This window comes from Oryctolagus cuniculus, chromosome 11 (genome assembly GCF_964237555.1).
Source record: "Oryctolagus cuniculus chromosome 11, mOryCun1.1, whole genome shotgun sequence".
Lineage (NCBI taxonomy): Eukaryota > Metazoa > Chordata > Mammalia > Lagomorpha > Leporidae > Oryctolagus > Oryctolagus cuniculus.
The window spans coordinates 96,832,841-96,858,914 of NC_091442.1; the positions used below are offsets into that span (position 1 = coordinate 96,832,841).

At 45.5% G+C, this 26,074-nt stretch overlaps 1 protein-coding gene and 1 pseudogene across 2 annotated transcripts in view; both read left to right on the top strand.

Moving 5' to 3' along the window:
* The window catches only part of CRADD (CASP2 and RIPK1 domain containing adaptor with death domain), a 256,993-nt gene extending 235,535 nt beyond the window's left edge, over nt 1-21,458 (top strand). For both annotated transcript variants that reach the window (XM_002711202.5, XM_070052698.1), the window contains one exon: nt 20,760-21,458. In XM_002711202.5, the coding sequence (XP_002711248.1) occupies nt 20,760-21,061 (302 nt within the window). In that variant the 3' untranslated portion in view covers nt 21,062-21,458. The remainder of the gene's footprint in view (nt 1-20,759) is intronic.
* LOC100354270 (splicing factor 3B subunit 4 pseudogene) lies at nt 9,235-10,742 on the top strand (annotated as a pseudogene).
* Nucleotides 21,459-26,074: the final 4,616 nt, after the last annotated feature.

Consider the following 26,074-nt stretch of genomic DNA (forward strand, 5'->3'; position numbering starts at 1 on the left):
ATGCCACAAGTTTTCATGCTGAGCTGGTATGCACTTGCAGGTTAATGGCTAAGGGCAGACTACATTCAGGCTTTGATTGCATCTCCATTCCTATAATGTGCAGTCAGGTCATTATTTGAAAGAGGCCAGTTTCGCAAATGCAAATTCTGTGACACTGCCATCTTCCTTGTTCCTGATTCCAAACTCACATTTCCATGGAACTGAGATTGCTCTCTGTTTTGTTTTTGTTTGTGTGTGTGTTTTTTTTTTTTTTTTTTTTTTTTTTGCCAGAGTCATATTGCATTTGCAGTTAATTAAAACATTGGAACCTTTCCTCATGAACTGCATTTAAGCCAAGTTGGCAACATTCCCTATGTTTATGATTGATTTTTTTAACTTGATGACAGGATATCACATTTATCCCAAACCACTTTAAATCTTTTTTCCTACCATTTCATCAATCTGTTCAAATTATTTTGATTCTTGATTCTGTCAATCACCATATTACTGTCTGTTCCAGCTTTGGGAAGGCAGCAGATTAAAAAGCCTGATCTGGATCTCTCTTCTTGGGTTGCTGATAAGGCTATTATTGTACCATAGCTCTGAAGGATTTTGCATGGCAAAGTTACATGACTTTCATACTTTTCTCTCTCTTGGGATTCATTGCCAAACCACTCAACCCAGCTGAAATTCTACCCAGAATATGTGTTTTTGATGGCTAAAGTCAACTGCCTTCTAAGCATTACTGATGATCTCAACTTTCCAGCCAGGTTTGGGACTAATAAGGAAAACCTAAACCCATCAGCATTGTTATTTTATAATTTATAATGTGAAGTTAGAGGTTCTTAAATTAACTTCCTCTTCACTCTTTAGCCAGGAAGCAGCATCAAAGATAGTATCAAGGAACCATGGGGCCAGCTTGTTTTCTTGAGTTTGGATATCAGTTTAAATATTTTTGTATTTTATCTTGAAGATTAAAATAAAATTGCAGGGCCAGCAATTTCGCATAGCAGGTTAAGCCTCTGCCTGTAATGCTGGCATCCCTTAAGAGCACCGGTTGGAGACCCAGCTGCTCCATTTCTGATCCAACTCCCTGCTGATGCTCCTGGGAAAGCAGTGGAAGATGGCCCAAGTGCTTGGGCCCTTGCCACCATGTGGGAGACCCAGCAGATACCCCTGGTCCCTGGCTTCAGGCTATCCTAGCCCCAGCCATAGCAGCCAGGTGGGGATTAAACAGTGGATGGAAGATACTGCTTTATTTTCTTTTTTTGAAGACTTACTGATTTATTTGAAAGGCAGAGTCACAGAGGGGCAGAGGCAGAGAGAGAGAGAAGTGTCTTCCGTCTGCTGGTTCACTCCCCAAATGGTGGCAACAGCCAGAGCTGGCCTGATCCAAAGCCAGGAGCCAGGAGCTTCTTTTAGGTCTCCCGCACAGCCACAGGAGCCCAAGAACTTGGGCCATCTTCTGCTTTCTGAGGCCATAACAGAGAGCTGGATCAGAAGTGGAGCAGCTGGGACTCAAACTGGTGTCTATATGGGATGTGGGCACTGCAGGCAGCAACTTTACCCTCTACGCCACAGCACTGGCCCCATATATTTCTCTCTCTCTCTTTCTCTCAATCTCCCTCTTTCTCTGTGTCTCTCCTCCTCTCTCTGTAATTCTGCATTTCAAATGAATAAAATAAGCATAAATAAAGTTGCAAATATCTTTAAATAGTTTTGAAAAATTTGGAGAATAGTCATTAATGGGAAATAATGTGGTTAGAGTTCGTTCCTCCTATTTAGAAAAACTCAAAATATTTTATCTGTAGGATATAACTTCTATATGAATGAATCTTTAATGTCTTTTACAAATAGACTGTGAGGAAGCAGTGTTGTCATTAATTTTGAGAACTGACAGTAGTTGCTGGGTGAACTGACAAGGTACTTTGGAATTTTGTCTCTCAACAACCATTCTTCTGTTTTTAATTTCAAAAGGTAGTTTTTAAGTACATGTTTCAATAAACCAAGTGACTTTTGCATCTGCCACTGAATTTGTGATTTGGAAATATTAGAAGTAGAGTCATATGGTACCTTTTGTGGCTGGAGGCACTTTTGCCTTTGTGGGCCCCTTTCTTTTCTAAAACATATTAAAATTACAATACTAGAATAAAGATGTGAATATTATATATTCAAACATTTTCCTAAAATGTTTCCTAAAATTCATTTTTTATTTTCATTTTAAAGAAAAATTTTTTTATGGTCCCCCAAAAAGTATTGTGAGCCCTTGGCACTGCCCCTGCTTGCCTAATGGATAAGTTGGCCCTGCTTAAAGTTACTACTTTTTTAGCCCTTCATTTCTTTAATTGTTCTTTTATATTTTAAGATCTGTGTATTTCTTTTTAAATTTCTTTATTTGTAAGGCAGAATGTCAGAAAGAGAGGGAGAGACAGAGAGATCTTGCATTTGCTGGTTCATTCTGCAAGTGGCTCAGCAGTTAGGTCTGGGTCAGGACAAATCCAGGAGCTTGGAACTCCATCCTGGTCTCCCCCATGGGTAGCAGGGCCCCAAGCATTTGGGTCATTATCTGCTGCTTTTCCAGGAGCATTAGCAGGAAGCTGGATTGGAAGCAGAGTGGCTGGGACTCACCCAGCACTTCAGTATAGGATGCTGGCGTCGTAAGTGGCGGCTTAACCCACTGTGCCATAATACCAACCCTATATGTTTTTTTGATAAGGGAAGAACCACTCCATATCCATTGTGACAACTCCATTAAACTCAGTTAGCAACTGTGTGTTTGGTAAGATTGAGCTGGATAAGCCCCAATCTTTATCAACATTGATTCTGAATGAAACAAAAGTTTTATTAAAACTTGGTGAAACAGAAATGTGTACTCTTTACATAACAGATTCAAACCAACTACATAGACCTAAAGTTTCTCCAGCTCTCCGGGCTCTCAGAGGCACAAGCATCGATGCCAGCATAATTTCAACCAGTATAGTGATCACGAAGTGATGCTCCTTTAATCCTTCTTCCTTTCCGTCGCAATGTAGAAACTTTATTTCTTTTTCAATACCTAGAGGTTTTAAGGCTTAATGATAGAAGGTTGGAGGTTGTTTCCCATTCATTCAGATTCTCATGACCATACTATGTTTTATGAGGAATCCAAGGAATGTAGAAAGGGAAAAAGGAGGGGCCGGCACTCTTGGCGCAGAGGGTTAACGCCCTGGCCTGAAGCGCCGGCCTCACATCTGGGTGCCAGTTCTAGTCCCGGCTGCTCCTCTTCTGATCCAGCTTTCTGCTATGGCCTGGGAAAGCAGTGGAGAATGGCCCAAGTCTTTGGGCCCCTGCCCCCACATGGGAGACCTGGAAGAAGCTCCTGGCTCCTGGCTTCAGATCGGCGCAGCTCCGGCCATTGCAGCCATCTGGGGAATGAACCATCGGACAGAAGACCTCTCTCTCTCTCTCTCTCTCTCTCTCTCTCTCTCTCTGCCTCTCCCTGTGTAACTCTGACTTTCAAATAAATAAATAAATCTTAAAAAAAAAAGAAAAAGGAAAAAAAGATCACAAATCCTATCATTCAGAAATGAGCCTTATTAACACTGAATGCACATAGTGTTGGATGTCTCTGTAAGCATTTTGGCAGATGGGAAGATGGATGGATGGATTTATAGATGGGTAGGTGGAGACAGATGTACAGACGGATAGATGGATAGATGTACAGACATACAGGTAGATGAATAGATTTGCTGTCATAAAAGTAAGATCATATGGTACATATTAATTTTTAAATTTAAAAGCTAGTACATTTAATTTTACTTGAATTTAACAGAGAAAAAGGAACTAAGTAAAAATTAAGGAATCTCTGACCTTTCAATAAATACTTTTTCGCCTTAAGAAATTTTTTTCTTTCTTTCTAAGGTTAAAAGAGATGATGACAAACTTGCTAGTTTTGATTTTGTGTTTTTTCAAATTATGTTTTGATGGTTACTATTGTTGCTGTCAACACAGTTGTCTTCCCCTTCTGGACTTTGGGAGAATCATACTTCCTCAAGTTAGATTTGACCCTGTGACTTGCTTTAGCCGAGCTGCAATGCCCAGTGTCACTTACAGATGGATCCGTTTAATGGCCAGGTCTCCACTCTTTCACCTTCCCCTCCCACCTGAGAAGAGCAGGGGAGAAGGGATGCTCCTTTTCATGCACAGGGGTCCAAGAGCAGCACCACACCGTGTGCACAGCCAGCACATGGGGCCACCCCCCTGAGGAAGCATGTGGGCCTGCAGTGGGAGGAGTCAAGCAAGAAATTCACTTCATCTGTTAAGTCACTGAGACTTAGGGCTTGTTTTAACTGTAGATCATCTTGCCTGTCCTGTGTGCCACCATTTCCATTTCACCAAACCTTGTTTACCACTAGACAGTGTTGATATCCTCCCTGCTGTGACAAATGAGATTGTAGTCACTCTCCCTCTTTCCTTTCTTCCCTTCTGGATTGTGATGAGTTAAATTGCCATTTTTCACACAGTCAAGGTATATAATTTTACATTCTACTCCATAATATAGCTTTGATTTTGGTTAGTTATTATAGTATTTTTTAAGGATTTATTCATATATTTGAAAGGCAGAGTTACAGAGAGAGAGGGAGGGGGCGGGGGGTAGATCTTTCATCTCTGGTTCATTCTCCAAGTGTCCACAATAGCCAGAGCTGGGCTGGTCTGAAGCCAGGAGCCAGGAGCTTCTTCTAGGTCCCATGTGGGTGCAGAGACCAAGGACCTGGACCATCCTCTGCTGCTTTCCCAGGCACATTAGCAGAGAGCTGGATTGGAAGTGGAGCAGCTGGGACTTGAACCGGCACCCATATGGGATGTTGATATTGTAGGCGGCAGCTTCACCCTCTAATTCACAACACCAGCACCTATCATAGTATTTCATACAATCATGGTTCTGTTCTGTTGTCCAAAGTTAATTTTACTCACAAATGGAATTCTCAAAACCAATTACTGGGGCCAGTGCTGTGGCATGCCATACTGGCATCCCATATGGGCGCCGGTTCAAGTCCTAGCTGCTCTACTTCTGATCCAGCTCTCTGTTATGGCCTGGGAAAGCAGTAGAAGATGGCCCAAGTCCGTGGGCCCCTGCACCCACTTGGGAAACCTGGCAGAAGCTTCTGGATCCTGGCTTTGGATGGGCCCAGCTCTAGCCATTGCAGCCATCTGGAGAGTGAACAAGTGGTTGGGAGAACTAACTTTCTCTCTCTGCCTCTGCCTCTCTGTGACTCTGCCTTACAAATAAATAAATCTTTTAAAAACAAGAAAAAGTTAATTTTGTATCTAAATGAATTCAGCGCCTGGCACTGATCTTTTTCTTGTGACTTTTCTATTATTGATACCAAGGAGCAAATCAGGGGCATAGTGGAAACTGCCAGGTGGAGGAGCATCCGACCCCAGCGGGGAAGAGAATTTTATCATTTGTGTTGTTTAGAATTGCCAGCACACAGTGATATGAAAAACAGAGTAGGGTGTTTGACCTGCTGGTTAAGACGCAGATTGGAATACCTGCATCCTCCGAGAGTGTCTAAAGGGTTCAACTCCCAGCTCCACTCTCAATGGGAGACCTGATTCAGGTTCCTGGCTCCCCGCGTCCAGATTTAGCTCCATCCCAGCCCTAGCCATTGCAGGCATTTTGGAAGCAAGCCAGGAGATGATAGCACTCCCTACCTTTCTGTTTTTCTCCATGTCCTCCCCTTTGCCCACATAAACAAATAAATGCCAAATAAATGCATCCTTTATTGCCTGCATCTGAAGCAAACCATTTTCAACCACTCTCCCATTGCCATGCCACTGCAGATAGATATTATTTTATTCACTGCACTGACTAGATTATCAAGACTTTTAAAGGAAGGGATCATGTATAGTGAATTTTTAAGTTGTTTTTTTCATAGTCAAGAATACCTAATGCTTACAACTGAGTCTTGTCTTAGTGAGGAATAATATTCATAAACTATACTTAATCCCTTTAGAATTTTGGAGGAATCACTTCTTATCTTTTACATTTAAAATACTGTTAAGTTTCACTGGCTTACCCTTTCCTTGTAGGCAACTTCCTTTCTCTGCTTAAAGAATTATTTTTTGGAACTGGAAATTTAATTATTTAGCCAGAGTATATCTCACAGTTGATTGTTCCATATCCATTAAAAAAAAAAAAAGAGTATGTTCTCTTGAGCTTACTCTGTCTCTTACGCATTTTAAGAAAATTTACTTGTATTAGATCTTTGGATGCTTTGGCCTGGATTTTCTGCTTTAGGGATGTCTGTTAATCTTTTTTTTTTTTTTTTTTTTTTTTTTTTTTTTTTTTTTTTTGACAGGCCGAGTGGTCAGTGAGAGAGAGAGAGAGACAGAGAGAAAGGTCTTCCTTTTCTGTTGGTTCACCCCCCAATGGCTGCTGCAGCTGGCGCGCTGCACTGATCCGAAGCCAGGAGACAGGTGCTTCTCCTGGTGTCCCATGTGGGTGCAGGGTCCAAGCACTTGGGCCATCCTCCACTGCCTTCCCGGGCCACGGCAGAGAGCTGGACTGGAAGAGGGGCAACCAGGACAGAATCCGGCGCCCCGACCAGGACTAGAACCCCAGGGTGCCGCGCCGCAGGTGGAGGATTAGCCTATTGAGCCACGGCTCTGGCTTGTTAATCTTTTTTTTTTTTTTAATTTATTTAATTTATTTGAAAGGCAGAGTCACAGAGAGGCAGAGGCAGAGATACAGAGAGATCTTCTGTCTGCTGGTTCACTCCACAAGTGGCTGGAACTGATGGAGCTGGGCCAAACCAAAGCCAGGAGCCAGGAGCTTCTTCTGGGTGTTCCACATGGGTAGAAGGGCCCAAGGATGTGGGCCATCTTCTACAGCTTTCCCAGGTCATAGCAGAGAGCTGGATCAGAAGTAGGGTAGCCGGGACTTGAACCAGCACCCATATGGGATGCTGGCACCACAGATGGCAGCTTTGCCCGCTATACCACAGCGCCAGCCTCTGTCTGGTAATCTTTTAGCGGGTTGTGTTTTTCCTTCCACTGTAGCTACCATTTTTCTCTACCAGGTCTGCTTTTTACTTCTGATTACCCCAAGCCTGCCTGGAACATTTTGAGTCATGTTATTTTATTATTTTTTAAAAGATTTATTTATTTATTTGAAAGGCAGAGTTAGAAGGAGAGGCAGAGAGAGAGAGAGAGAGAGAGAGAGGTCTTCCATCCAGTGGTTCACTCCTCAGATGGCTGCAGCTGCTGGAGCTGTGCTGATCTGAAACCAGGAGCCAGGAGCTTTTGGGTCTTCTACGCGGATGCAGGGGCCCAAGGGCTTGAGCCATCTTCCACTGCTTTTCCCAGGCCATAGCAGAGAGCTGAATCAGAAGTGGAGCAGCCGGGACTCCAACCAGCACCCACATGGATGCCGGCACCGCAGGTGGCTTTACCACCACCACCACAGCGCCTGCCCCAAGTCTTGTTAATTTTATTCCTTGGTGTTTCTAATTTATTTATTAGCTTCATGGTGATGCTGTTTTGGTCCTCAGTTTATCATCTTAGTATGCCAGGCTTCTTTTTAAATCTCATTTTGCTATTTAATTATCTCATTGTTAAGCCCTTGTTTTATTGTATTCTTGTTCTTATTATGTTCTTAGTAAATTGTTTTATGACAGAAAATGCTTACGCTTACTCCTTGGGGATTGTAAATGTTTGGTTTTGGCCAGTTTTCCTCCACAGCCCGTTCCCTTTGTAAATCATTTCTTATTTGTATGTTGCTCAACTGCTGCACTGTTCATTCCATCCTGCTCGCATTGGGGCAAACGTGTAGCCTTTGGTACTCTGATCCCCGGGAGTGAGTTCTCCTGGCTGCTCTGCTGACCACTGTGTGTTGCCCTTGAGGACCAGCCACTTCCTGTTCTGTCCATTTTTCTTGAGGAGTTGGGCAGAGAGTGAGCTCCACTGAGTTGTTTACGTGGGGCCACTCAGTCACACCTGCCCTTGCAGGCCAGCCTGCAGCCATGTGAAAGGTCTTCACAGTTTGCCAAGGACAGTAGTCCTCACTGTCCCCAGTTCTGATCTCCCTATCCCTCCATGTAGCAAATACCATCTCTGCTCTGCAGAGGCCAAAGTAGGGAAATCCACTTAATTTGTTCCTCTCTAGATATGCAGATGTTAAAGAGAATCCCCTAGAATTAAGTTTTGTTGAACAATTGATAGAGCTTTAGGGAATAAGGAATAGGGTGGGTGTTCTTGACATCTTTCCTAATGGGCTTCCTTTTGTGTCCTTTTGTTCATTTCCTTAAGTACTGGGAGGATGGAGATGGTGGGATCAGGCCTCACTCTTCCGTATTTACCTGGAAGCCATTTCAGGGTTTGCCTGTGTCTTTCCTATTCCAAGTTAAACATGGGGGAGTTCATTGGGCCCAGGTCAGCACAGAAAGGAGTTGCAGCCAACCTCTTCTCCTGATAATATTTTACTGTTAAGAAGCCGCCCTTCCTTTTAATCTTCTGGTCACTCTCAGAATATGTAATACAATGTCTTTGGTTTGTTCGTCTAAGTAAACTGAAAGCGGGAGTACTTGGTGACACTGCAGCTACAGAATAGAGAGCAGAGCTAAATGAACATGCTGCATTTGTAATGGGCATTCCTTCCAAGGCATTCATTCATCCACCACATACGTGGTGAGCACCTACTCTGTGCAAGGCATTATAGCGGGGGCCTGGGCTATTGCACTGCCTGGGAGGAGTGTGTGGGTGGGTGCAGGGGCAGCCAGCCAGTACAGAGAGCTCATCTTCAAATGTGTCCTATGTTGGAAGGTGGTAAGTGACACGGCAAAGCGGGTCACAGAGTAGCAAGGGAGTTGTGACTGAGCATGGGGCAGTCAGGGTGGCTGCACAGAGAAGCCACATTTGGTGGAGAGAGTCCGTGGAAGAGCGCAAAGTGGGTGCGAGAGGCTGAGAGGGTCAGGTTGCCTGACAGGTTGCAGTGTGAACTTGTAAAATTTTTTACACAGCTCTGGAAATTTTACTGTACCAAGCACTGATTTCACTATTGTTTTCTACAAAAGGATAAGTTCCCACATGAGATCTTTAAAAAGCAGAAACAAATAAGTGAAAACCATTACCAAAAGTCCAAAAGACTTGGTTCTGTCTTCAAAGGCATATAAAGAAAAGTAATGCACTAATAGGTCACTAATTGTTAATTTAATGAGTAGTCAAAAATCATAAGATCCGTAGAAAATAACAAAATTGCTTATAAAAAACGTAGGATAGGAGGCGGCGGGATCCTTTTCGCCATGGCTGCCGGGCCGATCTCCGAGCGGAACCAGGATGCTACTGTGTACGTGGGGGGCCTGGACGAGAAGGTTAGCAAACCTCTGCTGTGGGAGCTCTTCCTGCAGGCAGGACCGGTGGTCAACACTCACATGCCGAAGGACAGAGTCACTGGCCAGCACCAAGGCTATGGCTTTGTGGAATTCTTGAGTGAAGAAGATGCTGACTATGCCATTAAGATCATGAACATGATCAAACTCTATGGGAAGCCAATACGAGTGAACAAGGCATCAGCTCACAACAAAAACCTGGATGTGGGGGCCAACATTTTCATCGGGAACCTGGACCCGGAGATTGACGAGAAGCTGCTTTACGATACTTTTAGCGCCTTTGGGGTCATCTTACAACCCCCAAGATCATGCGGGACCCTGACACAGGCAACTCCAAAGGTTATGCCTTTATTAATTTCGCTTCATTTGATGCCTCGGATGCAGCAATTGAGGCCATGAATGGGCAGTACCTCTGTAACCGCCCCATCACCGTGTCTTATGCCTTCAAGAAGGACTCCAAGGGTGAGCGCCATGGCTCCGCAGCTGAACGACTTCTGGCAGCCCAGAACCCACTCTCCCAGGCTGATCGCCCGCATCAGCTGTTTGCAGATGCACCCCCTCCACCCTCTGCTCCCAACCCTGTGGTATCATCACTGGGGTCTGGGCTTCCTCCACCAGGCATGCCTCCTCCTGGCTCTTTCCCACCCCCAGTGCCGCCTCCTGGAGCCCTCCCACCTGGAATACCTCCAGCCATGCCCCCCCCACCAATGCCTCCTGGGGCTGGAGGACATGGCCCTCCATCAGCAGGCACCCCGGGGGCTGGACATCCTGGTCATGGACACTCACATCCTCACCCCTTCCCACCAGGTGGCATGCCCCATCCAGGGATGTCTCAGATGCAGCTGGCCCACCATGGCCCTCATGGCTTAGGACACCCCCATGCTGGGCCCCCAGGCTCTGGGGGACAGCCACCACCACGCCCACCTCCTGGAATGCCTGCCTCATCCTGGACCTCCTCCAATGGGCATGCCCCCCAGAGGACCTCCGTTTGGATCTCCCATGGGTCACCCAGGCCCTATGCCTCCACATGGTATGCGAGGACCCCCTCCACTGATGCCGCCTCATGGGTACACTGGTCCTCCACGGCCCCCGCCCTATGGCTACCAGCGGGGCCCCCTTCCTCCACCCAGACCCACTCCCCGGCCTCCAGTTCCCCCTCGAGGCCCACTTCGGGGCCCTCTTCCTCAATAAACTCCAATTCTCCTTCCTATTATTTTCAGCTGACGTTTTTTCGATTCCTTGGACCAATCAGAGTTGCTGTAGCTAGCTTCTCTGAGCTCTCCATTTTTAATGTAATTTTTCCCCACAAGATTTTTCCTTTTTTATGTTGGTCCTAAGTGTTTTGCAAATGCACATGGAAAATAAAACTGTACTTGTTTAAAAAAAAAAAAAAAACAACGTAGGATAACATGTTCTGCCTAAATGGGGCCTTGAAAGTCACCTGGTTTTAACTCTTAGAAATGAAAAGGCAGTCTAAGTGAAACTGACTGACTTATCCCAGGCTCTGTGGCTAGCTAGTGCAGATTTAAATTTAGATAGTGTCCGGGCCTGCTGATTCTTAGCCCAGAGCTGTGTCTGCCCTACCTCTCGACTGTTAATTCAGTGAAAACTCAATTATTGGTAACAGTTTTGTTGTTGACCTTCTGCAGACTTGATAGTCAAATCAAGTTTTCCATTACAGTAAGTAGAATTTGTTTGTATTGTGTACCACGGCCTTGTTCTCTGGAGTAGGCGGTCACTGCATCATCCTGCAGATCAGTTTTAGACCAAACAGTTGATTTCTCTGGCTCTCTGTGCAGGCCGCATTGTTCTCTGTGATTATCCAGCAGACCAAGGGGATCCGATTAGTCTTTTCAAGGGGCTTTGGTTTCCTTTCCAGGCCGCTAAAGGGATTTTTTTTTTTTCTGCCAAGCCATGGCCCTCAAGGACCAGGGTTAAAACGTGAGTCCGGGGAGGTGGCCAGTCAGGTTAGCTAGCCCAGCCTGGCACCTCCTACCCCGGGCCCCCTCCCCTTTCATCCCTGCCAGCTACATAGATAAACACAGGTGTTGTCAGCCCATGAATACCATGAGGCAACAGAGACCACAGTGTGGTTCTTAACCTGCCCTCCCTCCCTACTTTCCTTTCTACCTGCCCTTTCTTTTTTTCCTTTCTCTATGCTTATCAATTTATGGTGTATTACGTTTCATTCATCTGTGGAAAGCTTCTTGTTTATTCGTTAACTGCTTTTTAAGTAAAGCTTAAAAATTTCCCCATAGAGGTTTACATGTTTTTTATTAATTTAATTTCTAGATCCTTTTTACTTCTCCTGGCTTATTTAATATTTTATTTTGCATTTGATTATTGCTAGAGTGTTGAAATTGTTTTATTGTTTTTAAGTTGATCTTGTATCTGGCTGTTTTGCTTAATTCTAATGGATTATTCCTGGTCTTTTCCTATGTATTTTATTAAATCTTACCTGAAAAAGTGATAGCTTTATATCTATATTCTTTTTCACATATATATTCATTTATTTGTTTTTAAAAGTATTTTAATGCTACTTTCTTAGATTCCTGACTTTCTAAGATCTTGAAATCTAATCATGTATTTAGTTTTATTCTGAAAGCAGGTAGACTAAGAGAGAGCGAGGGAGGGAAAGAAAGAGAGTGAGAGAGAGATCTTCCATCTGCTGGGTCACTCCCAAAATACCTTCACAGCCAGGACTGGGCCAGGCAAAGCCGGGAGCTTGGAACTCAATCTGAGTTTCCCATGTGGGTGGCAGGGAAACTACTTGAGCCATTGTCAGCTGCCTCCCAGGGTATGCATTCACAGGAAACTGGACTCAGAAGTTGAGCCAGGACTGAAATCCAGACACTCTGATATGGGGTGCAGGCATCCCAAGCCATGTCTTAATTGCTGCACTAAATGCCTGCCCTGTAAGCTTTAATTTTCAGTCCTATTGGTCTTGGACATGGTCCATTGCTTTGATCTATGGGACTTGATTAATGGGCTTGACACGAGCAGAGACCTTAGATGTCTACAAGGCAGGGTTTGGCCTTAACTCCTAAAAAGCAACTGTGCTAGAAGGGGATAGCCTCTTAGCTTACTTTTTATTCTATATTCTAGCAAGCTGGAACTGTATTATACTTCTAGCAGAAACAATGACTCATGACAACAGTGTGTTAAGGGGACTGCTATATTACTAGCAACGTAAAAAAAAATCTCTGTGTAACTCTGACTTTCAAATAAATAAATAAATCTTTAAAAAAAGAAAAAGTAGTATTATAGTTAACCTTTCTGTTATTTCAGATCCTTAACTGCAAATATAGTTTTGTTTTGTTTTGTTTTTGTTTTTGTTTTTGACAGGCAGAGTGGACAGTGAGAGAGAGAGACAGAGAGCAAGGTCTTCCTTTGCCATTGGTTCACCCTCCAATGGCCGCTGCGGCCAGTGCACTGCGCCTATCCAAAGGCAGGAGCCAGGTGCCTCTCTTGGTCTCCCATGGGGTACAGGGCCCAAGCACTTGGGCCATCCTCCACTGCACTCCCTGGCCACAGCAGAGAGCTGGCCTGGAAGAGGGGCAACCGGGACAGAATCTGGCGCCCCGACCGGGACTAGAACCCGGTGTGCCGGCGCCGCAAGGCAGAGGATTAGCCTAGTGAGCCTCAGCGCCGGCCACAAATATAGTTTTTAGAAGTGCTACCCTGAGAGCAGGCCTTTAACCTAGAGGTTAAAGCATTTGCACCCCACATCAGAGTGCCTGGATTCAATGCCCCATTCTGGTTCCTTACTCCAGCTTCCCACCAATGCAAACCCTGGGAAAGTAATTGAGTTTTACTGCCACCCATGATTTGTTCCTACCCTGGATTGTGTTCCCAGCTCCTGGCTGCAAACCCAGCCCAGCCCCAGTTCCAGCTGTTGTAGGCATTTGGGAACTGAACCAGTAGATGACAGTTCTGTTTCTATGTCATAAATTTTCTAAAAGTGCTATCCCATGCCAAACGGAGTCACTGTCATAATGAAGTCATATCTGCTTATAATATCTCCAATCATATCACAAAATAACTGATTTAAAAGTGGTATTGGCCTTGTATAAATATGATCAGAGTCAGTGAACTCAGGGGGCTTCCATAGCCTTGGCAGCTCATGACAAGAGCCTAGGGTGATTACTGAGGCCATAAACAAGAGTGTCATTTGTTAAGTCAACAACAGGAGTCACTGTGCACTTACTCCTCATGTAGGATCTTTGTCCTTAGTGTGCTGTACATTGAGATTTAATGCTATAACTAGTACTCAAACAGTATTTTTCACTTTATGTTTCTGTGTGGGAGCAAACTGTTGAAATCTTTACTTAATGTATGCTAAACTGATCCTCTGTATATAAAGAGAAACGAAAATGCATCTTGATGTGAATGGAAGGGGAGAGGGAGTGGGAAAGGGGAGGGTTGCGGGTGTGAGGGACGTTATGGGGGGGAAGCCATTGTAATCCATAAGCTGTACTTTGGAAATTTATATTCATTAAATAAAAAAAAAAGGAGTATTATAGGAGCCGGCACTGCGGTGTAGCAGGTAAAGCTGTGCCTGCAGTGCTGGCATCCCATATGGGTTCCCTTCCGATCCAGCTCTCCACTGTGGCCTGGGAAAGCACTGGAAGATGGCCCAAGTCCTTGGGCCCCTGCACTCGCATGGGAGACCCAGAAGATGCTCCTGGCTTTCGATTGGCACAGCTCTGGCGATTGTGGCCAACTGGGGAGTGAACCAGTGAATGGAAGACCTCCCTCTCTCTGCCTCTCCTTCTCTCTCTGTGTAACTCTGACTTTCAAATAAATAAATAAATCTTTAAAAAAAGAAAAAGTAGTATTATAGTTAACCTTTCTGTTATTTCAGATCCTTAACTGCAAATATAGTGACTCTTGTTGCCCTATGTGCATGCCTGCTGTGCTTCTTCTCTAGCCCATGCATTTCTGCCCCTTAACAATGCTTTTGAACCCTTCATAGTTCCTCTAATATAAGGTGACCACATACCATAGGATGTAGAGTAGAAAGAGAAGGTTGACCAGAAAGGTACTGCACTTGTGGATTTTTCCTTCAGCCAGACAACCTGCATCCAACAGGAGTGGAGAGAGGGTACCACCTGCACAGATATGTTGGAAGAGATGGCCTTTGGGGGGAAATAAATAAAATCAGAAACTGTGGCTGGTAGAGCCAGTGAGTCGGGAACTGGACTTGAAGTACTCTTTGACTTTAAGATTAGGCTAAGTTGCTGAATAAGTGTATATTGTGTTGTTCCCTTTTGTGCCGAGCAAGTAGAAGACATGGTCTGCCCATAAGGAGCTTAGGAGACAACAGTGCCATGCATAGGACATAAAAGCAATATGCATGATGCTTTCTGCAATAGGAACTGGAAAGGAGACGTTTCAGTTTGAGGCCAGACCAGCTTTGACAGGTATGGGTGAGGGAGGAGGAGATGGTTAGAGAAGGACGCGGGGACACTAATGTTTTCCTTCAGATAGTGCTCACAGAGGTGGGGGGTAGAGAAGAGAGACAATGGGTAGGGTGATAGAAGAGGGAGGGGTTACTCCATCCCTTTGCGTGGGTCCTTGGCTTCGTTGCAATGATGGATTTGTCTGTATATGTTGTTCTTTTTGAAACAGATGAGTTTTCACATCACTGAGAATTAGATTGAAAGATTGCATGAAAAATAGTCTGATCTATTGAAAGGGAGAAGATTTTGAAAATATAAAAGGAGATACATTCCCTCTTAGGAATTTAAAAAACAGAATGGACGTTCTTATACCACAGTGTCTGGGGTTCCTCACCAGGAATAGTACTGTATGCCCCAGGGTGTGTGAACACGTGCTTGTAGTAGAGTACCTGGTGTTACTGGCAACTAGTGGGCACGAGGCAGGAACTACATAAGGCGCCAGGGAATGCCCTGCACAGTTTGTTGTCTGCCTGGAATGTCAGTGGGCACTTATGGAGGAACACTGCCCTTCCCACACCTCAGTCATTTGCTTCTGTATGTGCACTTTTTGCTTAAACACAGGGAACTTCGAAAAATTCATGAAAGAATAGACATGGAAGGATTTTTTTTGTCCAGAAATTCTTTAGGGTCCATACATACAAGGCATCTTAAAAAGTTGCTGAAAAATACATTATTATGAAAGATCCATGGGTAGATTTCAAATTTTTGCACCAGAATAGGCATATCTCTTAGTTGCATTTTTGCATGGATTTTGTGATATACTCTCATATGTATCCCAGTTGTACCACTAATTTAATGCTTTTTTTCCATTTACTAATTTTTCATCAGCTTTCCATTTTTACTCACCTTTTGTCATTTTATAGCTGCTTCTTAAAATTCATTTATCTTTAATACTTGTAATCATGGATTTGAAATGCTATCTGAATCTTTCCAATCATATAAAATAGGGGCATCACTATTGTAAGGTAGAACACTCATCCATGTACTACCTGATGCCATCTTGCACACCACTAGTAGTATCCATACTAGCTTTGAGAAACAGTGGCCAGATAGTCACGGTGGGTTCATTTATAGCTGGACCTAATTTCTGCAGTGGATCTTTAGGTCTCTCATTTTTAAGTAACCATGCATTCCGCAGGGTCCACTGGCTGAGAGGGCCTCATGAGGATCCTTTTCCAGATCGAGGTGAGGTGGCCTGAACAGCTGCTCTGGCCTGGCGTCTGGTTAGGAAAGGGGCTGTCTTGCTGGTCAGGGCCATGCTTATGTGCTGCAGCTTGTGTCCAAGACTCCTGCCATCTCCCAGTTAAGCAGGGGGTCTGCACCAGGGGTCTGTTGCCCTGCAAGTGTGGAATATTCAGCAGACTCTGTCCTTGCTTCCAGATAATTGGCTCACAGCATCTGTTGCCCTCCTGTTGGCAGGAAGGGAGGGAGAATGACAACAGAAGGCAGCAGGAGCACAGATGCTCCCTCCTCTACATCAGGAGGGCTGGACCAGAAAGCAGTTTAAACAAAAACAAACCTAGCCCAGATTCACCAGCAGCAAACCATGAGACACATTAAGAAAGATTAGAACTCTGTGCCAGGGGCTTTGAAATGTGGAAGGCAAGGAAGGAAATAACCCCTGCTGGCCCCTTAGAAACAATACTGGGAAAAAGAAGAGGGGAGCATAGGAGTACCAGCCCATTTCTGTTGCTATAACAGAATAACTGAGGCAGGAGCGCTTGGAGAAGGTAAGAGGTGTATTAGGCTCACAGATTCCGAGGCTGAAGGTGTGGGATCTGGTGGCTCCATTGGTTCGGTTTCTGAGAAGGCCTCCCAGGTGGAGCACACACTAGAGTGAGGGGTCTCACCGCCAGATGGGCCAGGCCTGCAAGAGCACACTACAGGAAACCCTCTGCAGGCAGCACCCCTCCTCTTAGAGATCCCCCCACCCCACACACCACCAGACTGGGGACCAAGCTTTCAACACAGGAATGCCACAGTCAAACTACAGAAGGGACAAAGTCCTGAGGACTCTTCCTAACACAAGAAAATGTGGGAAGAGCCTAGTCCAGGAGGTGGCTAGATAGCCTTGGTCGGTGTGAACAGAAAGCCCTCAGCAGAGGCAGAGCAGAACCGGCTCCCAGAGAGGAAGAGCATGGTGCCCCGACAAGGGCAGGACCAGGGTCCTGAGTCAGGAGGGTGCACGGAAATCAACAGCCGACTTCAAACCACAGGCATCCGAGGAGTGAACCCAAGGATCCGCGTCTGATTCTCCTCCCCTCTGTGCCTCTCTGCCTCACAAATAACATGCAAACCAATACTTGAAAAAATATGAGCGAGCTATATAAACTTGTAAAGGAAATAAAATTACTAAAATATTGAAAAATTACATTTAGAATTTTCATATTAAAATATAAAGTGACATAGTTATTTTTTTCTAAATAGTAAGTTCATATTCCGGTGAAGGCAGTAACCAGATGGTCTTGACCTGAAAGAAGTCAAGGAATATTGCAACCATGAGCATTTCTGGAAAGAAAGAAAAACCACCCTGTGACGAAATTGACCAATTGGTTCAAATCAGAATAACAGAACTAGGGTAGAAAAGCCATGATTGAAAACTAGTAACAACAACAGCAACAAATACTAGTGAGCATTCAAATCTCATTATGTAATCTTTTTTTTTTTTTTTAATTTTTTTTTTTGACAGGCAGAGTGGACAGTGAGAGGGAGAGACAGAGAGAAAGGTCTTCCTTTTGCCATTGGTTCACCCTCCAATGGCTGCTGCGGCTGGTGCGCTGCGGCCGGCGCACTGCACTGATCCGATGGCAGGAGCCAGGTACTTCTCCTGGTCTCCCATGCAGGTGCAGGGCCCAAGCACTTGGGCCATCCTCCACTGCACTCCCAGGCCACAGCAGAGAGCTGGCCTGGAAGAGGGGCAACCGGGACAGAATCCGGTGCCCCAACCGGGACTAGAACCTGGTGTGCCGGCACTGCAAGGCAAAGGATTAGCCTAGTAAGCCGCGGCGCCAGCCTCATTATGTAATCTTAAGACCAAATGATGTGGGGAAAAGGGGGCAGGTGGATTATTGTTACAGAAACATAACTATTAGGTGCCTGATGAATGTAAAGTGTTATAGAACAGTAACATGAAAACATGTAGTTAACCCCTTAACTTTTCTTATTTAAATATTTATTTATTAATTTGAAAGGCAGAGTTATAGAGAGGCAGAGGCAGAGAGACAGAGACAGAGACAGAGAGAGAGAGAGAGAGAGAGAGAGGTCTTCCACCCGCTGGTTCACTCACCAGATGGCTGCAATGGCCGGAGCTGCACCGGTGTGAAGCCAGGAGCCGGGAGCTTCTTCTGGGTCTCCCATGTGGGTGCAGGGCCCAAGTCCTTGGGCCATCTTTTTTTTTTTTTTTAGATTTATTTATTTACTTGAAAGTCGGAGTTACACAGAGAGAGAAGGAGAGGCAGAGGCAGAGAGAGAGAGGTCTTCCATCCTCTGGTTCACTCCCCAATTGGCCTCAACGGTCGGAACTGCACCAATCTGAAGCCAAGAGCCAGGAACTTCCTCCAGGTCTCCCATGTGGTTTCAGGGGCCCAAGGGCTTGGGCTGTCTTCCACTGCCTTCCCATGCCAAACAGAGAGCTGGATCGGAAGTGGAGTAGCCGGGACTCGAACCGGTGCCCACATGGGATGCCAACACCATAGGCGGTGGCTCTACCTACTATTCTACTGCTTTCTTAGGCTATAGCAGAAAGCTGGATTGAAAGTAGAACAGCCAGGACTTGAACCCCACCCATATGGGATGCTGGCACTGTAGGCAGTGCCTTTACCCACCACTCACAGCACTAGCCCCACCCCTTAACTTTTCATAATTTTTCCCTGTGAGTTAAATTGTGTGTGTGTGTGTCTAAATATTTTAACTTCAAGTCAGAAATCTACTTTGTTTCATTTCTGCTTTCTTATCCTCCTGTTAAATTCAAAGGAAATCAAATAGCCCTTATTTGAGAAAAACTCTGACATTATTATTGTAAGTGAAATCATTGCCATCTACCTATCTTTCTAATAGTACCTGTGCATAACAAGGTACACAAAATGATGTTCGCCAACTGTGAATACAGTGGTGGGGTATCAAATCATTTCTTTATTCTTTTTTTGTGTTGCTTTGATTTTTTTAAAATAAGCCTGTATTGTAAAAGCACCCATATATTTTTTTAAAGATTTATTTATTTTATTTGAAAGGCAGAGTTATAGAGAGGGAGAGAGAGAGAGAAGTTGTCCATCTGCTGGTTCCCTCCAGAGATGGCCGCAATGGCCAGAGCTGTTCCAATCTGAAGCCAGGAGTCAGGAGCTTCTTCTGGGTCTCCCAGGTGGGTGCAGGGGCCCAAGGACTTGGGCCATCTTCTACTGCTTTCCCAGGCCATAGCAGAGAGCTAGATTGGAAGTGCAGCAACTGGGACTCGAACTACACCCATAAGGGATGCTGGCACTGCAGATGGCAGCTTTACCCGCTACACCGTAGCGCCAGCCCCAGCACACCCCTCCCCCCTTTTTTTAATAAAAGCCATGAAAGCAGTACTGTTACTATAGAATGTTGATCAGTAGTGTAACTGTTCTCATTGCTTCTTGGTCATTTTTTTTTAATAGCAACATTGGAAAACACCAGAAAAAGGATCATTGACAATATTTTTGCAACTCATCTCTAAGGTGTTGGCAACTGCCTAGAGGCCCAAGGCATAGCAGTGGAAAGCATCTTTTCTCATAGGATCCTTTTGCCTTCTTATGGAATCATGAAGTGAAATAGCAGGCTGGTGAGCTGCATCCGGGTGCTCCTGATAGGCAGGAAGTGTGGTACCATGTGCTGTCATTCAAATATCTGAACCTACCCAATCACCAACACCCTCGTTTTGGATGTTTGGGGTCGCCTTCTGTCTCTGCACTTGGCTGCTGTGTGATGTTTTCATCTCCCCAAGTGTGCAGTGTTCTCTAGCTTCCAGGCCCTTGCACCTGCAGGTCTGTCTGCATGGGACACACCTCCCCGTCACCCTTCCCCCAGCTCCACCTCCTCATGTTCAGGGCTTGGCTTTGGCCTCCTTCCTCAAACAGACTTTCATCAAAACTCGCTAGTTTAAGACCCCTTTCTACTAACCAGTGGCGATGCTCATGGGTTACGCTGGGCACGTTTATCCTGTTCACTCATGTCACACTGCTTGGCAGACCAGAATCTGGTTTGGGAAGTGCAAGGCCAGGTTCTTACACAGCCCTTCAGTAGCACATGCTTTCCCTCTCTCTTCGGGGATCAGCCAGGGTGATTACTCTTGTAGCACCTGCTGTGAACACGAGCCCTCCCTATTCGCTTCTCCTCCCATTCCCTCAGGGTCACTCCCGCTTATTCTCTCTCAGCAGGCCTCTGGGCTCCTGCTTTGGTTAGCAAAGGCGCCTTTTCTTGGTAGTGTTTCAAGCTGAAGCACATCATGAGGGAGCAGTTGTGGGGTTTAGATGTTGCCCTGCAGCACAAGCCTTTGAGGGACAGCCGCAGCCTTGGAGCCCAGGTCGGTGGCCGGGGAAGTGGGCTCAGGCAGCCATTGCTTGTGTCCTCCAAGAAATCTTTGCTCGGTCTCTGATGAAAAAGATAGACATTTAAAAAGGCCTCTTACAAGGCAATTTATACAGGTCATCCTAAATGTATTCATATGTATATAAAATAAAGAAGATAGACTAACTTATATCATTGCACTTCTCTGGTGGAATTTGTTTGTCTTTTTGTTTTCAAATTTTCTGTTATAAATACTTTCATAGACACTTCCTGGCATTTCTTAAGCCCTGAAATGTGGTGGTGTGCACGGCAGCCCCTGTGAAGGCCAGAATGAGCTGGGCCCTGCCAGGATGGAGTGCGGCGTGTTCCCAGCCGGCTGGGGTGTGTTTCCCTGTGTGTTTCACCTTGGCATCTTTTTCCTCCTCAGGTGATGGGCTGACTGGGATCCCCGCACACGTCCTCAACAGCTCCCCCTCAGATCGGCAGATTAACCAGCTGGCCCAGAGGCTGGGCCCCGAGTGGGAGCCTGTGGTGCTGTCGCTGGGACTGTCCCAGACCGACGTCTACCGCTGCAAAGCCAACCACCCCCACAACGTGCAGTCGCAGGTGGTGGAGGCCTTCGTGCGTTGGCGGCAGCGCTACGGGAAGCAGGCAACCTTCCGGAGCTTGCACGAGGGACTCCGGGCCGTGGAGGTGGACCCCTCGCTGCTGCAGCACATGTTGGAATGATGCTGCCCACTGGGGAGTGGGTCCCCAGGTCACATGTGCCAAATCCTGACACTCAAAGCAGGTGGTTTTTTAGTTTTTCCTTTTTAATGATCCTTAGATGAAAGGAAAAGAGAGTTTCCTCTTGACATTACTTGGAAGGCCAGATTGGTGAATCCATCTGTCGCATTGGCCCAATAATCCATTGTTTGTAATGGCTTGAAGATTGCATTGTTGTAATTGTGCAGTTTTTAATTGTGTGGTTGCCTTTTAATAGACTGGCAAATAAAAAAAAATACCGTGTTATCACATTACATGCAGATGTCTTATACATTAAACATTCACTTTTATGTTACCTTGAAGCTCAACTGTGGACTTTGCTATTCATAATGATGATGATAATAAAAAGTGAATTACTGTATATGATGTGCCTCTTTCATGGGAAGCTATCGTGGTGGTGTTGTCACTCTTTCGTATTGCATAGAACAAGGTTATAAAATCACGGTAGTCACTTCTTTGGAACCGAATTGATAATTGTAGCAAAATGGTTACTTTCCTCAGACAAGATAAACAGCTCAGGCAGGATGTTTGTGTTCAATCTAAGACACTGAAGCTCCCTGGAAAGACTAGTTCAAGTACCAGCATGCACCCCCAAGCCCAGCAGCCTTTAAAGATTGCATAAGAAAACTCTTCGCTGTTTATTTAAAGCATGTAGTTTGGGGGACAAAAGAAGGTGTGGCCTTTCTGTTGAAGCCACAGTGATTGAAGAGTTATGCTCCTGGGTGGTATGATTTCATCTGTCCTTTTATCAATAGTGTGCCGTGTCTATAACCTACTTTACCATTTTCAAGGCTTTTTGTGTAAGTGATCTCATTTGGATGGCTCAACAGTCCTGCGAGGTAGGTGAGCAAGCGTGGTTAGCAGAGAGATGAAGAGACTGGCCTGGGTGACTGAACTGGAACGCCTGCCCTTTCCAGCTGTTGGGCAGCTTCTCCTGCTCTCTCCTGCGTGCCAGTCTAAGAAGCTGCAGTCCTGCTCCCCACCTATGAGCTGCTTCCCCAGTAGCCTTTATTTACCCTCACTAAGACTCAGTTGTCTCAGTGGTAGAATGAGGAAATGGTTGTCCCTGATAAAAGAAAAATCCTGAGATGTCTTAATTATAATTACAAGGTCCTGAGAGGCGGAGAGGGGACGAGATAGGAAAGTTAATCAGTTAACAGCTGCAGGCAAAGCCAACAAGACTGTTCCAGACTTCTGAATTGTATGTTGAAACCTTGACCCAATTCCCATCATGGCCAACCTCCACGGCCACCTCACCCAGTTCATGCGTGAGTTTTGCAGACTGTTAACTGCAGCGAATCCAGAAGCAGCAAGGACTTCCCCTATGGACTGCCCTTTTGTCCCGAAGCTCTCTCCCACTCTGCATCAACTCGCCCTTCTTATCTGTAGCCAGTGTAGGTTCAATGTGAACAAATTTTGCTGATAAGAGGATTCTTAGCTCTGGGTATAGAGGGCACTTTTCCAGTCGCTCTCTAGCCTTGCAGCAACTTTTTTTCTGGCTGGCCTCTGTAACCACTCAGGAAGACCCCTTTATGTCAGTGATCTCTTGAACTCAAGAGTTTTGGTTCCCCATGCCCATCTCCAAGATCTCTGTGATGCCTCAAGCAATAATGCCTCCCAAGAGTGTATCCAGGGTTGGCTCCATGTAGTGTATAGTTCACAAAGTGAAGAGTGGCACTGTGGGAGGAACTGTTATTGGCACATTGCTTGTTGAGCTTCCAAATGTGTGATTTTGTTGATGCTACAAAAGGTCTAATCAAGAGAGAGGCAAGCAAACACTCCCAATCCTTGCTCCATCCTTCTTAATGATTGGGGAATCTACTACTTAATTCTAATGTAACTTGGGTTTCTATTTTTAAGATTTATTTATTTATTTGAAAGTCAGAGGTACACAGAGAGAGGAAGAGACAAAGAGATCTTCCATCTGCTGGTTCACTTCCCAAAGGCCCCAACAGCAGGTGCTGGGCCAAGCCAAACCCAGGAGCCAGGAGCTTTTTCCAGATCTGCCAACATGGGTGCAGAGGCCTACGCACTCGGGCCATCCTCTGCTGCTTTCCCGGGTGCATTAGCAGGGAGCTGGATCAGAAGTGGAGCAGCCAGGTCTTGAACTGGCTCCCAAATGGCATGCTGGCATCACAGGCTGGTGGCTTTACCCGCTACGCCACAGTGCCCCCCCCATCCCCCTGCCTTTATACATTTTACTCTTTTCCACTCTTAAGTATCTAGCATGTATCTAGCACAGCACATTGAACATGAAATGGGTGCTCAAAAAGATGACATTGGTGTCTTGATATATCCTTTGAGTCGTCTGATAGCCACATTCGCTTTGCTAGAAAAGATAGGTCAGTCCAGGAGTCATTTATTCAGTGAACTCATTTCAAAAGCATTGTCTGCCAACCCTGTTCTAATGTTCTCGTTTTGTAACCCAGTCATTAATTACTATCGTGTAAAATGCTTATGCCTTTGGCCCCATCACTGCACCCAGTGTTAGACTGTTCTTCTATGATGTCCACATTTTGAACATGGGACTTATTACTTTGCTATTTCCTAATACGGAGGTTGCTTTGGCAATGTCACTTTTATACATGAGGAAGTATAGCTGGGCCTGTGTCTGACTAGATGGCATTTTAGGAGTGGATCTGCTGATCGGTGGAGTTATCTTCCTGCCACTTGTAGGGAATCTGCTCCTCGCAAAGTGGCTTCTGTGCTCTGTCAAGAGTGAGGGATGGTTAGTGACAAACAGGCCATGATGGGCTAGACAGGGCGGAGGAGGGTCACTGAAGCTCTGACCTGTCACCCCTGTGAGCCGGTGTCTCTGCCACCCTGTGGCAGCCGTACCTCCAGGACCTGCTCATATTCTTGCAATTGAGTGGAAGAATAGAGCAGCCAGATCATTGCCTTGTTTGGGAGTTTTAAAAGATTTATTTCAAAGGCAGAGCAGAGAGAGGAAAGGAGACACATACATACACACACACGTATAGATATACAGAGAGAGACAGACAGAGACAGAGCACTTCCCTCTGCTGATTTACTCCCCAAATGACCACAACAACCAGGCCAAAGCCAGGAGACAGGAACTCCATCGTGGTCTTCCCACGTGGGTACCAGGGCATCAAGCACTTGGGCCATCTTCCACTGCCTTCTCAGGTGTGTTAGCGGGGAGCTGGGTCACTGCAATATGGGATGCTGGCACTGGAAGCACTGGCTTAACCCGCTGCACCAGAATGCTAGCCCCACAGCCTCGTTCTTACATTTGGTTGTGAAGAGTGGTGCATTGTGGTGTCTGCCCACCTACAGAGAGATCAGGAAGGGTAGGTACCCAAGAATTCCGTGTATTTTTGAGTGGGAGAAGATTCGATAGTTCTAGAGACTTCCTACCCCCAAGAAAATCCTGCATGAGTGCAGTGAAATGGCAGGGCATTTGCAGGTACTGACAAAAAGATAATCTTGCTTGACTGTGGGTTTGAATGTGTGTGTATGTGTGTGCATATGAGTGTGCCCCTTAATATCTTTAAGGCTATAACTTTTCTTTTTTCTTTCTCTTTCTTTCTTTCTTTCTTTCTTTCTTTCTTTTCTTTTTTTTTTTTTTTTTTTGACAGGCAGAGTGGACAGTGAGAGAGAGACAGAGAAAGGTCTTCCTTTGCCGTTGGTTCACCCTCCAATGGCCGCCGCGGCCGGCGCGCTGTGGCCGGCGCACCGCGCTGATCCGATGGCAGGAGCAAGGTGCTTCTCCTGGTCTCCCATTGGGTGCAGGGTCCAAGGACTTGGGCCATCCTCCACTGCACTCCCTGGCCACAGCAGAGAGCTGGCCTGGAAGAGGGGCAACCGGGACAGAATCCGGCACCCCAACCGGGACTAGAACCTGGTGTGCTGGCGCCGCAAGGCGGAGGTTTAGCCTAGTGAGCTGCGGCACCGGCCTAAGGCTATAACTTTTATTAAATTTTCTGGACACAAATGAAGGACAGGTTTATAGTGGTAGTTTGAAGAAATAATAATAATGAGGACGAGAATGACTCCTAGTGCCATCTTCCAAAGAGAACCACGGTTCCATCCCTGTTTTGGGTCTCTGTCTTCCAGTTAGTTTCCTTTACTTGCATTCTCTTTTTATAGCAAGAACGGTATGTGTTGTTTTACAGTCGGCTTCTTTTATTTAACATATAACTGTCTTTCTGGCATCACTGAAGATTTTTCTATACCAATGATTGCCAACATCCTTTGTATTTGGAGTACACTTTTGAGTCCTATAATTTTGGGCAGAATGTTTGAAGGGCTTCGAAGACCCTGTAGCTGCTAAGGATAACAGTGTCTTCGGATACCAAAACATTCGCCACCATCCCGCCCTTTGCTTGTTCCTCCATGAGAACCCTGTCATATTTGAAGAGCTGTTTACTGTCCCCACTGTGTATTCACATCCTCAAAAAGCAGAACTGAGCACTTCCTGGGCTTTATTCTGAGCTTTTTATCTCTTTCTTACAGCCAAATATCCTCTGCAGTGCACTGTGCGATCCAGTCAGCTCATTGTGACATTTCTGCAAGAAAATGTGTTCTGGTGGGCAGAATTTCACCTCTAAAGTAGTCCTGTGTTGTTGCAATTCTGCACCTTCCTTTTTAGCGGCTGCCTTCCTCTTCTTACTGTCAGCGGGCTGCTGCTTCCCTATTAGATGGATCCTTAAGTTGTTTTTCCTTTTCACTGTTATAAACAACAGTGCAAGGGAAGGCTTTCCTGTCACATCTTGACATTCATCAGAACTTATAGGATATCAGACCTTGTTTCATTTAGCTCTAAACATATTTTAATTTGTTTTCAATTAAATTTTATTACACAGCAAGGCCACCCCAACATGAATTGGTTGAAAATAACAAACTTACTGGTTTCAAAGTTAGCCCCCAATCCTATGAATCAGCTGAGCTCCTCTGGACTGGGCCAACTCAGCTGACCTCTGCAGGACTGGCTTGTGCATCTGTGGTCAGATGGTG